The sequence below is a fragment of the Sturnira hondurensis genome, unplaced genomic scaffold (assembly GCF_014824575.4).
Source record: "Sturnira hondurensis isolate 20B ecotype Veracruz unplaced genomic scaffold, ASM1482457v3 Scaffold0013537, whole genome shotgun sequence".
Lineage (NCBI taxonomy): Eukaryota > Metazoa > Chordata > Mammalia > Chiroptera > Phyllostomidae > Sturnira > Sturnira hondurensis.
Window position 1 is genome coordinate 2,661,799 of NW_028086168.1, and position 13,404 is coordinate 2,675,202.

At 42.3% G+C, this 13,404-nt stretch overlaps 1 protein-coding gene across 1 annotated transcript; it reads right to left on the reverse strand.

Annotated features, from left to right (window-relative positions):
* Positions 1-1,560: 1,560 nt before the first annotated feature.
* On the reverse strand, positions 1,561-12,248 carry LOC118997948 (transmembrane 4 L6 family member 4-like). Its single transcript, XM_037061863.1, has 4 exons — positions 12,075-12,248; positions 11,262-11,351; positions 6,761-6,897; positions 1,561-1,807 (listed from the first exon to the last, which is right to left on the reverse strand). Exons 1-4 carry the CDS (start codon positions 12,246-12,248, stop codon positions 1,561-1,563), a joined length of 648 nt encoding a protein of 215 aa, XP_036917758.1.
* Positions 12,249-13,404: the final 1,156 nt, after the last annotated feature.

Consider the following 13,404-nt stretch of genomic DNA (forward strand, 5'->3'; position numbering starts at 1 on the left):
GGGAAATGGAGACTGAGAAAGTAACTTCCCAGGATCCCTAGCTGGTAAGTGGTGCAGTTGGGGTTTGAACACAAACACAGTGGATTTAACTTCCTATTAGTGCCTGACTCATAAAACCAAAGTTAATGTCATAATAAGACACATAGAATTAATTATACCTATTACCTTAATTCTTGGGCCATAGGTCCAAGTCAACTTTTTTAAAAATGTTGGTTTTTGTTTGATCAAAGGAGGCATTTGTAGAGAGGTGAAAAAAGAGTGTTATTCATTCAAAATTTTGTCTTTCCTCTGGAATCACACATCATCTTTATTATATGACCACTGAATTATAATTTTAACTTAATATACATAAGGAAACCCTTGCTAGTGATGGTAGGCACAAAGACAAGTCACATGTTCTTCACACACATTAGCCAAAGGAAACCAAATAAAAATTGTTTATGATACATCAGTCACTCGTTTCCCCCATAAATCTGAAACACAAAGAATAGTCTTAGTTTCTCAGTTTTAATGTGCTTCCTTCCTCTGAATTATGTAAAACTTCCAAGGACGTAAACATGTGGATGTACAAAGAAGCAGTGTGGCGGTACATGTGATTTTATATATTTTCACTTTGGAAGAAGAAATTTTGTAAATTCACTTTGAATCTGCTTGAATCAATTCCAAAAGGAAATCAATTTGAACGATTTAAAAATGTAAGGTGAGGGGCCAAACTGTTTCTCATCTGAGACTAACATCAAACTCCAAGTTGAGCTAAGGTGTTTGGAAGGGAGAAGGAATGTGTGCGCCCTCCCTAAGCTTTGACAATTCAGACACAGACAGAAACTGATAACCCCAAAGAGAGAAGGTTAAGTTTAATGTGTCTTCCCATGAGCTATTGAGTTACAGAAGGTCATCACAGAGGTTTAAATTTGTCTATATCCCTAAAAAGTAAAAAAAACTAATTATAATACTATCCTTTTTATTTTCTCGATTCCCTTTTTCCTTCTTCCCTCCCCGTGACCCCTGTTGCACTGATTAATACCCCCATTGGTTAGTTACTTATATTAAATCCTCAGTGACTGTTTTTCCACATGTTAACTATTTCTCTCATCTGGATCATAAATTTCATCAAAATATAGGTTTTACATCAGTGAGTTCTGTTCTTTTCCAGAGAAAAAGAAAATACCCTAAAGCATGTTCCACACTACTAGCTGGCAACCTGAACCCACTGTGTAGCTCTAGTTAGGACACAGTGAGAACATTTCAGCTGAGACCATGATGGGTTAATGCTGAGAGTATGTGCATATGACAAATGCTGACTCCCTGGGGATTTTCACATAGCATTATTGTACATTTCTATACGATATACAGCACTTTGTCTGCAGGACTATGGTCCACTGGGTGTGAGACTAAAAATTTTGGTTAACTTCAACCTGAGAATATTAACATGTACAGAAAGCAAAACTTCTGGGTCCCAGTAACACTGTCTCAGTTTCCCTGGGTTGACGGAGGGGGCTGCCTGCACTAGTCAGCCTGGCTCTGGCTCTGGTTTTCAGTAGCTGCCACCTTTGCACCCTGTCATTCCACTAGCACTGCAGGCCAGCCTTGGCTCGCCCATCCTGAGAAGTAAGGACCAAGGCCTCGTCCTACCTTACAGCAGTTTACACACACAGTCCCCAGGAGGCCGTTGACCACCTGGGTGGCACAGAGAACTATCTGGATCACTACTATGACCAGCAGGATGGAGAAGAGATTCAGATTCCAGGAAATCACATTCTCGGGCTCCCGGCACTTGCTCCATAAGGATTTGCCATTGAGATAATCCCTGTCGGGAGCATGGGGAGGAAAGGAGACATCTATAAAATGTAAGCAACTCCCTAGACTATGATGTCACCATAATGATTTTTTTGGCAATACTTTCCATCCAAAACTTAAGTTAAATAAGAAATATATCCCATAATTTCACTATTTTAAAAAACAATACCTAGTATTTTTATTGACTATATTCTATGTGTTAGTGTGTGTTCTATACACTTTACATAAATGCACTCATTTCTTTCTCACAGAAAACTTATGGTTATTTTCTTCCTTTCCATAAATAAACATATTGAAGCACAGAGTGATTGACTTATGTATAGGACACACAGCTACTAAGTGACATAGTAATTTTTATGAGTTGGTCAAGAGAATAGGTAAATTCAATATCAGTTAGGGAGCCTGGAAATGAAACACTCCAGGAAGAGAGGAGTCTCACAAATGTTCCTGGGCTTTATCTCACCTATTACCACTGGGGACCACTTGGAATTTAACAAGATTCTATCACATCTAGTGGCCAATGGAAGCCATGTAAGGTGCAATTGGGTTACACAGTTAAGAGGAAAAGCTTGATTTTTTAAAAGACTTCTGGCCGAACTGTGAATTTGACTCAACTGTATTTTTGTTAACATGTGGGGAATTCCACATGCAAAAAAATTTAATTAATAAAAAACACTAAATGATCTGTTGCCTTAATATGTATTTTACAAAAACTTTTTTAAATAAAGATTTTATTTATCTTTAGAGGGGAAGGGAAGGAGAGAGAATATCAATGTATGGTTGCCTCTCATGTGTCCCCTTGTGGGAACTGGCCTCCAACCCAGGCATGTGCCCTGACTGGGAATCAAATCACAATGCTCTGGTTCACAGGCCCATGCTCAATCCACTGAGCTACACCAGCCAGGGCAATTTTACAAAAACTTTGAAATAGGAACACTGCGATATATTCATGAATTCTGTGTATTAGGAGTCCACTGCATATAAAGGATGTCATGCGATAAAGAAGAAATGTGCACTATGTTGTCTTCAACAAAAAGCACAGGAAAGTTGGCCAGTCTTTTGGGTTATTATTATTGCTTCTCACATTCTTAGAGCCATAAATTGGTCACACCTGTTGCCTTCTTCCCCTCTATCCTCTCAAGACCTCAGTGGGAACATCTGTCTGCATGTGGCTACTACATCAACACCCACCTATTGTTTTGGGGTCTTTCTGATAACTCCTGTTTCTCATAAATTCTTTAGTAACTAGTACACACTTATTTAAATATATTGTGTTCAAATTTGAAAAAGGTTTGCAATGATGGAAGATGCCCTGGCATTTAACAAAGTCAAAGGAAGAAGGGAATGATCATTTGCACTTGATTTAAAAATCTGTTTATAGCATTGATTCACCTTTCCACAAGAGCACAGGTTTTAGCTGCTCACTAGCTGCGTGACTTACCTGTAAAATGGGAATGACATCCTCTATGGAATCAGAGAGTTACTGTGGGGATTAAATGAGTTCACACTAGGAGAGTGCTTAGGACAGTGCCTAGCATATAGTAAGTGTTCAATAAATGCTAGTATTGTTATAATGCCACTTCATCTGAGCTGTCTGGTCTAAAGGACAGAACCTGGCATTTTGGATTCTGATGGACATGGATCTGAGTGTAAGCATTCCTCTTACTAGCTGCAAATTACTCGTGCAAGATACTTACACTCCCCATCCCTTTCCCCGGGTGGTATTAGTTTCTTCATCTATGGAACAGGCTGAAAAGAACCTCTCCGTTGTGAGAATTCACCGAGATGATACCCGGTATGAATTGCCGTGCAAGATCTCTTATAAGTAGTATTTTTTTGAACACTTGTCTTTCTGTTCTGCATTTTTTTTACAATTTTAAAATTTTAAAACTGTATATGTTTTTAAAATACTTTCCTATACAGTTTTTAAACTTGATGATGATAAGGAGTTATACAGAGAGACAATATTTTCCAGACACATTTGGTAAAGGAAAATACCCTGAGATGAAGTGATTGGCAGTGCTGAGTTCTTCCCCTCTTCTGAAGAGTGTGCAGTGCTGGGATGACAGCACCCCCTGGTGGTTAGATTAGTAAAATGCTCGTGGTGGGGGTGGAGTGAAATTTGGAAGCTTGGATAGAGTTTGGAGCCTGCAGCAATGCTGAGTCCCACCCCTGCTGCTGCCTCACCCCTCACAAGCCACCACAGATGGCCATTCCAGGCCCTTCTTTCCCCTCTCAGGTGCTGCGCTTCTCTGAGATCCCAGCAATGACTGCTGTGCCCAACCTCCAAGCCCTGGTGAGAGTAAATCTCATATTGCAGGGACCTGGGGACTAATCGTCTTTCCACATTCTGTGAAGTAAGGAGAGCTGGGCATTTTACACCCAGTTGACAGAGCCAGAGGTTTAAAGCATCCTGTTCTTGTGCAGGGCATTTCCACCTGAGCTGCAGTGATCCTGTCAACATCGGAAGAGAGTGCCCTGCATTTCACACACCTCACTTCCTGCAGCTGAAGGAAGGATCAGGGGAGCCTGACTGCTCAGCCTGGCCCTTCTGCCTGGCTATTCCAGATGCCACCTGCTGCTCCAGGACAGACTCCTGATGCTCCTCCTGCCCTCAGCTGCCTTGGGTGCCCCTTCAGTGCCTCCCAGCACTCTGTATCACCATCTGGCCATTTGGGCAGGACCATGTCCCCTGTCTCTGTCCCCAGTTCCAGCACAGGCAGTTTCAGTAAATACCAGCAGTTTTCAGGGACCATGACCTTCCCGTTTCAGGCTCTCGGGCAGCTGCTTTACATCACCTTCCCCAGCTGGACCAGGAGGTGCTGCTCCCCTTGGACAATGCCCGGCAGGGAATCACCTTCAGGAAATAGTACTGAGTGAATGAACACACACCCATGTGGGGATTAAGAATTTGAGTGGGAATGGAAGTGCCTGGGTTTGATTTCAGGTCTGTCTGACTAGAAAGCCATTGCTTGTCACCATGACATAAATCCCTCTAACAAATTATACCTCCTTAGCATAGTCTAAGTATGATCTATTGATAAAATGCATAAATACATGTATAACAGTGCACCATCAAGTTCCACCTCTACCACGATAAAGAGATTATTCTCTCTGAGTCTTCATGGGAGTGCTCCAAAAGATCGAATTAGGTCCCCAAATCATTAATGGTATGCCTGTAGCAAAACTTTCCAAAAAAAAGTGTTTTTGCTTTCTGGAGTGAGCTAGTGGGAGCTGGGCGGCAGTCCCATCACATCACAGGCAGGTGTGAGTGTGCTGGGGACATGTGTGGCCCCGTGTCAGAGACAGGAGAACGTTGTGCTGCCTTGTGTGTGGCTTGGCATCTGTTGTGTTTCCTCTCTCCCTCCTTTGTTTTGGACACAGATTTACTCTAATTGATTTTAAGCTGACCAAGGATGATATTATTCACATAACTGAATGAATAGTAAAACCTATCTACACTGCACTGATGTTGTTAGAGCTAATAAGAAGCAGGTCCTTGAAAGAAGACGGACTCTGTAGCTCACAGACAGACCCCCAGCAGGGAGAGCGAGAGCCGTCAGGGTAAGAAACCTCAGGAGATGGCTCAGCCTTCAGACCTCTGGATGCGGTACCCAGGCAAGCCAACCCCTCGGCAGTGCGGCCCCAGCAGTCCTGTCTAAGAGAAGAGGGCTCTTTACCAAACTGCACCTTCGGAAATCACTGCCTGTAACAGAGGACTTGTATTCCTGGTAACTATAGAGAAGGGTGGGGATGATATTTCATGTGGGACGTGTGAACACATCATGGTCTTGGGTCATAACAGAGCCACTACCAGCATATCCCGCAACAGAATCCCGCCCTCAGGTTCTTTATCCTCTCACGGTAAGTTAATAACATGGATTCCAGTTAATAAACCAATGTCCAGTAGCTTTTCTGGTAATGATCTCATTCTTCCACGTGCAGGAGGACCGACCAACTGTCTTCCCTGACCCCCCTCCATGTGTGTCAGTGACAGCGCAGGGCAGAGCGGAGAGCAGAGCAGGAAGGTCCAGCCCTCGCCCAGGTTAGAGGCTGCCCAGCAGCGTCCGGCAGACTGTCTGTGTCGACGGAGCTGTCCTGTGTGTGTGGTCTGCAGCACAGTCACTGCCGCCCCGTGGGGCCACTGAGGACTAGGAAGATGACTAATGTGATTGAGGATTTTTAGATTTACTCCACTGAAATGAACTGAAATGTGAATAGCTACACAAGGCTCCTGGCAACTGTATTGGACAGTGCAGTCGGGAGGCAGAGAATGTGTAACACGGAAAGACCGAGCCTGGACGTCCTGCCTCTGCCCCAACCAGCGGACCGACTTTGCGCGAGTCAAATTCATTGCGCCTGTCTTGGCAGGAAGTAAATTACCTTTTGGGGTTGTTACGGATATTAAATTATAATAAAAAAGAAAACAAGAAAGTTCTTTATAAACTACTATAAACCTTGAAAATATGAAGTTATTTTAATGAAGTCTATTAACATAAACTCTCATGGAGAATCTATAATGTTTCCAATGTCATTTGCTGTAAACTTGCACCTTAAAAATGGTTTCATTATAGACTATTTGAAGTATTGGTGAAAGCTTTGAGCTCTGTTCATGAATAATCATTCTTGTTTTCTATGATAAGATTTGCAGTGGAACCCAATACTCTATCAATATTATTAGTTGTTTCATGTGTCTGCTAATGAATTTTGGATGTGTGTAGAAACACCCCAAATCTCCTACTCTCGGGCCAGCCGAGGCGCCCTTTTTCATTATTGCCCCTGTTCTGTCTGAACAGCAGTGAAAGGTGAAGTTAGAGGTGAGGTCTTATGCAACTTCACTCCAGTCCACAACTCCAGCTCTGCCTGAAAGAGCGACATGCCTGAGACTTGTAAATTACGATGACAGGACATGTGTAGTTTCTCCCCTTGTGGTGTCAAGAGGGCATTGCAGAGTATACTTTACCCGTTGTGGAAGGGGTAGCCCCACTCATTATTGTCTGTGAGACATTTAGGACCCTTCCTGATTGAGGTGAATGAGATGATGAATGAGTACCCAGCACTCAAGAATCCAATCACAGCAAATATTATGGAGGAGAACATCTAAAAGAGAATAAGAGAGACAGCCAGGTTCTTAAGGTGGTCCATATGTTGGTCTCAACACACCTAACTAGCCCGTTGCTGAGCACAGTTGCTACAGGGTTGTCACTGGCAGGAGTCAGTCTTTCCAGGGGATGGGGCCTTTGGGGTCTCAGAGAATAATTTTGGTATCATGTACCATGCAAGTTCTGCTTTCGAGAAAGAGTAGAAGTCTAGAAGTTCTCCTCATTGGTTGTAGTTATATTCCTTGAGGTTGAAATGGTTGAGCCCAGCCTCTCTTCTTCCTCTCTTAAAATATCTATAGGTATTTTATATTTTAAACATCTCTCATTTTATATGTTCAACATCTCTCCACCCATTCCACTGTCTGAAAGTTTTCTCTTAGGGTTAAATAAGACCAACTTTCCACTTCTTCTTCTTCTTTTTTCTCAAGATCCTATTTATCTTTAAAGAGAGGGGAAAGAATGGAGAAAGAGAGGTAGAGAAACATCGATGTGAGACACATTGATTGCTGCTCATACGCTCCCTGGCCAGGGACTGAAACCACAGCCTAGGCATGTGCCTCAATGGGAATCAAACCAGCGACCTTCTGCTTTGCAGGACAATCCCCAAACAACTGAGCCACACCTGTCAGGACTCTAGTTATTTTAAATATTTTCATATGACAAACATAACTTAACAAAATATTAATTGTACTGGAATCTTTCTTTTTACTTAATTAATTATAAATCAAAATAGAATTATGCAATATGAAAGGCAGAAGCAGTCCTGGAGCCCATTTGGCTGTCTCCTACAGATGAATTATATTGGACCCAGAGATGTGATGTTGATTCTAAACAGTAATAGGAAAGCAGTGTGGTGACATTAATAATTTTGGAAATAGTGGTAGAGAATTATCACCTCTATTAACTTTACTTTGGTGACTTGAAGGTTTACTGCAAAGCACATGATTTTAAAGTCAGCAGACCCAGGCTCAAACATTAGCTTTGCTACTTTTCTGTGTGGTGATTTTGCATAATGAATGTTTCCTCGGAGTCTGAGTTTTCTGACTTATAAAACGGGAATGGTGAAGCTTGCCTAAAGGTCTGCTGTGAAACCTAAGTTAAATGTCAGCTTCTTCCCTTTCCTCTCCATGTATTGCTAACAATCTTACTGTAATGCATATTTTGAAGGTGGGGTTTGGGAGTAGAGAGGATCTGATTGTGCCTGGGCATTTGAAATCCACATAATAATGAAGTCCCACTTTAGCTGGTATTTGTTTTCACCTCATATATCAGTATGTTTTCAGTGCAACTTTCTAGGTAGCTCTGACCCCAAGTGCCTTATAAAGCCTTGTCTATCTTCCCATGTAGAAGTGGCCATTTTCTCCCTTATCTCCCACCCCAGGTACTCTGACTGCCTAAGCTTCTATCACAGCACAGTGCCTGCAATGTATAGCTTTTTATGTCTGTCTTCCTTAACCGTAGCACAGACTCCTTGAAGCCATGGACAGTGAGTTATATGAAGCTGGGTGAGACTTTGGGCTTATAACTACCTGTTGGATGATTTCAATGACTAAAGATCTGTATGACTCCCTGTTTAGAGCTTTTCCTTCATTTTTATGTCTAGGTGTCCTAAATCCATTCTCACCATCTAGAACATTTGTGAATGCAATCTAGGTCATAAGTACATAAAAATTTTGATGAATTTCTTATGTTAGAATAGGTATTCTTTTCCAAAATACGTCTTGTTGAATAATTTTGGAAATTGTTAAATTACATAAAGTTAAATAACTTTCTTTTTTAAATTGTAAGTGTGTTTTTGATCAGATTAGCTTGGAATTTAGCTAAAAGTGTGCATTTATTTATTTATTTAGCTTTGTCATTTTTCATTTTAATTTCTTTATTATTGACACTCTCACAGATGGACCCCATCTCTCCCCTTTACCTACTGCCACCCCGCCCCTGCCCTAGCTCCCCTGGCCTTCACTGCACTGTCATCTGTGTCCATGAGGTATGTGCATATGATCTTTAGCTAATCCCTTCGTCTTCTTTCACCCACTCCCCCCACCATCGCCCTCTGACGTTTCTCAGTCTGTTCCATGGACCCATGTCTCCAGTTTTATTTTGTTCATTAGTTTATTTTGTGCATTATATTTTACATATTAGTGAGATAGTATGCTATTTCTCTTTCTCTGACTTGCTTATTTCACTTAACATAATCATCTCCAGGTCCCTCCATGGCTGTTGCAAAGGGTGAGAGATACTTCCTTTTTATAGCTGCATAGTATTCCATTGCATACATGTACCACAGCTTTATTATCCCCTCATCTTTTGATGGGCACTTGGACTGTTTTCAGATCTTGGCTATTGTAAACAACGCTGCTATGAACATAGAAGTGTATATACTGCATTTTTTCTGTGTATAACATAAATCCAGGTCTTTGTGCACATTATACATGGGATTATTATACCCATCATTATACTCATGGTATGGAATCATTATATGCATGTATAATGTGCACTCTTATTTTCCCCTAAAAAACTTGGGCAAGAAAGTGCACATGTAATACAATAATACAATAAAAAAGTGCACAAAATACAGTAATCTTTCTGATCGGTGTTCTGGGATTCTTGGGATATATATACCCAGGAGTGGGATCACTGGGTCAGAAAGCACTTCCATTTTCAATTTTTGAGGACACTCCATCCTGTTTTCCACAGAAGTTATACCAGTCTGCATCCACAGCAAGAGCAATATAGGGTTTCCTTTTCTCTACTTCCTTGCCAGCCCTTGTTGTTTGTTTATTGATAGGAGCCATTTGGCAGGTGTGAAGTAATTCCTCACTGTAATTTTACTTGGAATCTCTGTGTAGACCCCACTTTTTAGTTGGACTGTTTGTCTTCCTGGTGTTGAGTTGCAGAAGTTCTCTACGTATTTTGGAGATGAACCCATTATCAGGTATAGCACTGGTGAGTATGTTCTTTCGTATGATAAGTTCACTTTTCATTTTGTTCATGGTTTATGGTTCATTTTATTTTTGCTGTGCAGAAGCTTTTCGGTTTGATGTAGTCCCACTTGTTTTGTTTTTCCTGTGTTCCCTTGCCCTAGGAGGGCAGCAAAAATGTTGGTCTGAGAATTACTTGAGATTTTACCGCCTGTTTTCCTCCAGGAATGTTTTTTGTTTTGAAATTTACATTTAATTTTTTAAATTAAATCCATTTTGAGTTTATTCTTGTGTTTAGTAGAAGTTGATGGTCCAGTTTCCTTTTTTTTTTTTTGCAAGTACTTGTCCAATTTTCCCAACAGCATTTATTGAAGAGACTATATTCCATAGTATACTCTTGCCTCCTTTGTCAAATATTAATTGACCATAAAGGTGTAAGTTGATTTCAGGGCTCTCTGTTCTGTTTCATTGATCTATCTGCCTGTTCTCGTGCTGGTACCAGGCTGTTTTGATTACAGTGGCCTTATAGCATAGTTTGATATCCAGTATTGTGATCCCTTTAGTTGTTCTTTCTTTCTCAAGATTTCTGAGGCTATTCAGAATCTCTTCTGTTTCCTTACAAAGTTTTGGAATATTTGTTCTAGGTCTGTAAAATATACTGTTGGTATTTTAGTAACCAGTGTGTAAGGTCTCTGCCTTGTGGCGCTGTCTGTGAGGGAGGGGCAGAGAGGGGCAACCCGCTGCTTGCTGGCTTGCTCGTTGTTGCTCTACTTTCCGTCATTTCCCTCGCTTCTCACAAGTGGGTTGTGCCCCTTCAGGTGCTTATTTGCAGGTGGGTGGGTTTGTGTATGTTCTAGTACCCAACAGACTCCTGCGATATGGGGAGATTCTCCTGCTGCCTCAACCCCCCGTAGATTCTTACAGCCAGAGGTTTTTGAGTCTGTAGTTGCCTGTGCTGAAACCCTGTGTTTCATGGTCTGTCTTGCTCTGTGTTTGTTCCTCCTGGCGTATCTGTGCACAAATGTGCGATGGCCTGGTCCGCCAGCCAGTGCCTCACCTGCATGGTCCGCTGCCTTTCCCTGTGTCCTCTCTGCCCCCCTGCCTGGCTTCACCCCTCCTACCCGTCGAGATGAATGTTTCTTTAACTTTTTGGTTGTTGGACTTCCGTTCAGCTTGATTTTCTGGCAGTTTTGCCGAGCTGGGCATAGGAGGGGCTCAGCTTTACTCCAAGGCTGGTACACATTCACTATAAGTTAGAGCGCACGTGTATGTTAAAATTTACTTTTATTGTTACTTTCCATCCACAGGAAGAATTTCATCTCTATCCCTGCACCAGCTCTCCCTAGAATCCTGCCTAAGGCTGGTTATCGTCTTCACCTCGAGATGCCCAACGCAAGGGGACAGTGTACCCTGGCTGGTGTCTGCCCCCCGGGCTACTCACCGCAAATCTTTTTCCACAGCTCCTGATGCCACAGCACCCGCAGCCGTCATTGTACTTCAGGTCCAAGAACATTTTAGCAGGTAAGAGCATCTGTGAGCAAGAGAAGAACCTCAGAATGGGTCTGGGGTGTGAAAGAAAGGCTGATACCTGCCTGTGTGTATGAGGAGTCTCAGCTATAACTTGGACTTGGTGGCCAAAGGGACTCAGGCATGGCTCATAGGGTGGGCAAGTGTTATTGAACATTTAGATGCCATTTGGCCATACTGCAGTTGCAATGGATCAACATTTCAATATCTGACAACACGAATTTCCATTTAGATGGTGGGTTAGGAAAAGAAAAAAAGAGTGTCCTCAATTGTCATGAAAAGTACTTCTCTCTAAAGCAGAAGTTCCCAATCTCTGTTGGGAGCAAAGGGTAAAAAATCCTTCACTCATGAATGGAAAAAGAATCCATTGACGCCTGCCTCTCTGGTTGGTTCTTAGTCAATCAATTGGCTAGAAAGTGTATTTCTACCCCCACTCCCAGCATTCCTAGCACCTTCTCTTGGGTGACCTTCAGTTTAGTTCCTGGAACTTAATTGACCCATGAGAACTGTCAGCCCAAGTTTAAATTACCTACTAAATGTGGGGGACATAACCTCCTTGTCAAGCCCTGATGGAGAAGGGAAAAATTAAGGCATTGCTTAGGCAATTAACCATGCAATGCTTAGGTTTTTGTTAGCAACAAAATATCTTCCAGGTCAACAAGAGCCCAATTTTAGAAGAATGTGATAAAAATCTCCTTCAGAGGGATTTTTAAGGCTTTGTACTCACCATGAACCCGCTCCCTAATATTCCTTCAAAAAACCAAACCTCTTGGGAAAGGTGGTCGATGTTGCCTATCTCTTTTCCTCCAGGGAAAAATAGCAGGATGTTACACAGGAAGGCAAGTGTGGAGAGGAAAAGGAGGGCGATCCCCAGGCACTTGGCACAGTCCCCAGCGCACATGACGGGGAAGTACAGGACAGGTCTGTGGAGAAGGCCCCTCGCTGACTCCTTCCTGAGGCCTCTTCAAAGTTATTAGCCAGCAGGTCCTAGTAAATGTTTCCCCTCTCAGTCTGTGTTTTGGAGCTGAGTGGCAAATCAGCCTACGGACTGTGTCTGTGGAGTTGCTTCAGCTTCTCAAATAGAGCAGAACCTCGATGGTGAAGGATATTTATATATTCTCCTTGACCTGAAGTCCTTTTTGATTTTGTACCTCATTTAGAGCAATCATTTTGCCATGGAGACCAAGTGTCCTCTACAGACTCTAGTTTTATCAGGATAGAAGTTCTACCAGTATAGGATTAGGTGATTAAATGAGTTAGGTAATGGTAGCTTGAACACAGTGAACAGATTTCTTTACTTCAAGATTTCTAAGAACTTTTATATGTTCACATGCATTGTGACTCATAGGCATTGTGAGAAAGGCAGGTAGCTGGGTGGGGTGTGTGTGTGTGTGTGTGTGTGTGTGTGTGTGTGTGCAGGGAGAGGGATGACCTACAGAACCCACTTCTTAAAATGCTTTGAAATTGATCCCTAGAGCTGTCTATGAAGACAGCCTTTTAATAACACGCTGAAAAGAAACTCCTCACCACTATCTTTGAACATAAAGAGGGAGGACATGGGTGCCCAGAAGCTTGCAATTAAATCCTGAGATTATACCCCGTGATGAGGAAGTTACTACGGGCAGGGCCTCTCTGCTCTTTCACAAAAGAGCTCTTCAGGCTGCTGTCACGGGAAAGCACGGGTCGTAGGTCAGACCCAAAGGGCCTTCACATGCGCCTTTCCTGTCTCCCTGGACTTCCCATTCTGGACCATGTCTGCCCAGAGCAGTGAAAGATTCAACCGGCATCTCCGCGCCTCCTAGGAGTGAACATCATCCCCAAGTCAGTGTCCATTGTGGCAGTTGAAATTTTGCCCAGAGATGGAATGTTTTAGACCTGCAGCAATATAATCTTCTGATTAAATTTAGGCAGAGCACAGATGAAGATGAGAGTCATTATTAACACTTGGACTGTCCCTCTTTTCCTTTTTTAACTTTTCATTAACTTGTTTTAAAAGACAATTTTTACTGTGTTTTTTATTACCATTTAGTCCCCTTATACCCCCTCCCATTCACAAT

What these genes read in the sequence shown, in the direction of transcription:
- LOC118997948 (XM_037061863.1), bottom strand. Translation starts at nt 12,248, where the DNA reads ATGTGCGCTGGGGACTGTGCCAAGTGCCTGGGGATCGCCCTCCTTTTC. An exon ending in TATTAGGGAGCGGGTTCATG is followed by an intron (nt 11,352 to 12,074) that starts GTGAGTACAAAG and finishes TCTTGCTCACAG; the next exon opens with ATGCTCTTACCTGCTAAAAT. An exon ending in GCTGTGGAAAAAGATTTGCG is followed by an intron (nt 6,898 to 11,261) that starts GTGAGTAGCCCG and finishes ATTCTCTTTTAG; the next exon opens with ATGTTCTCCTCCATAATATT.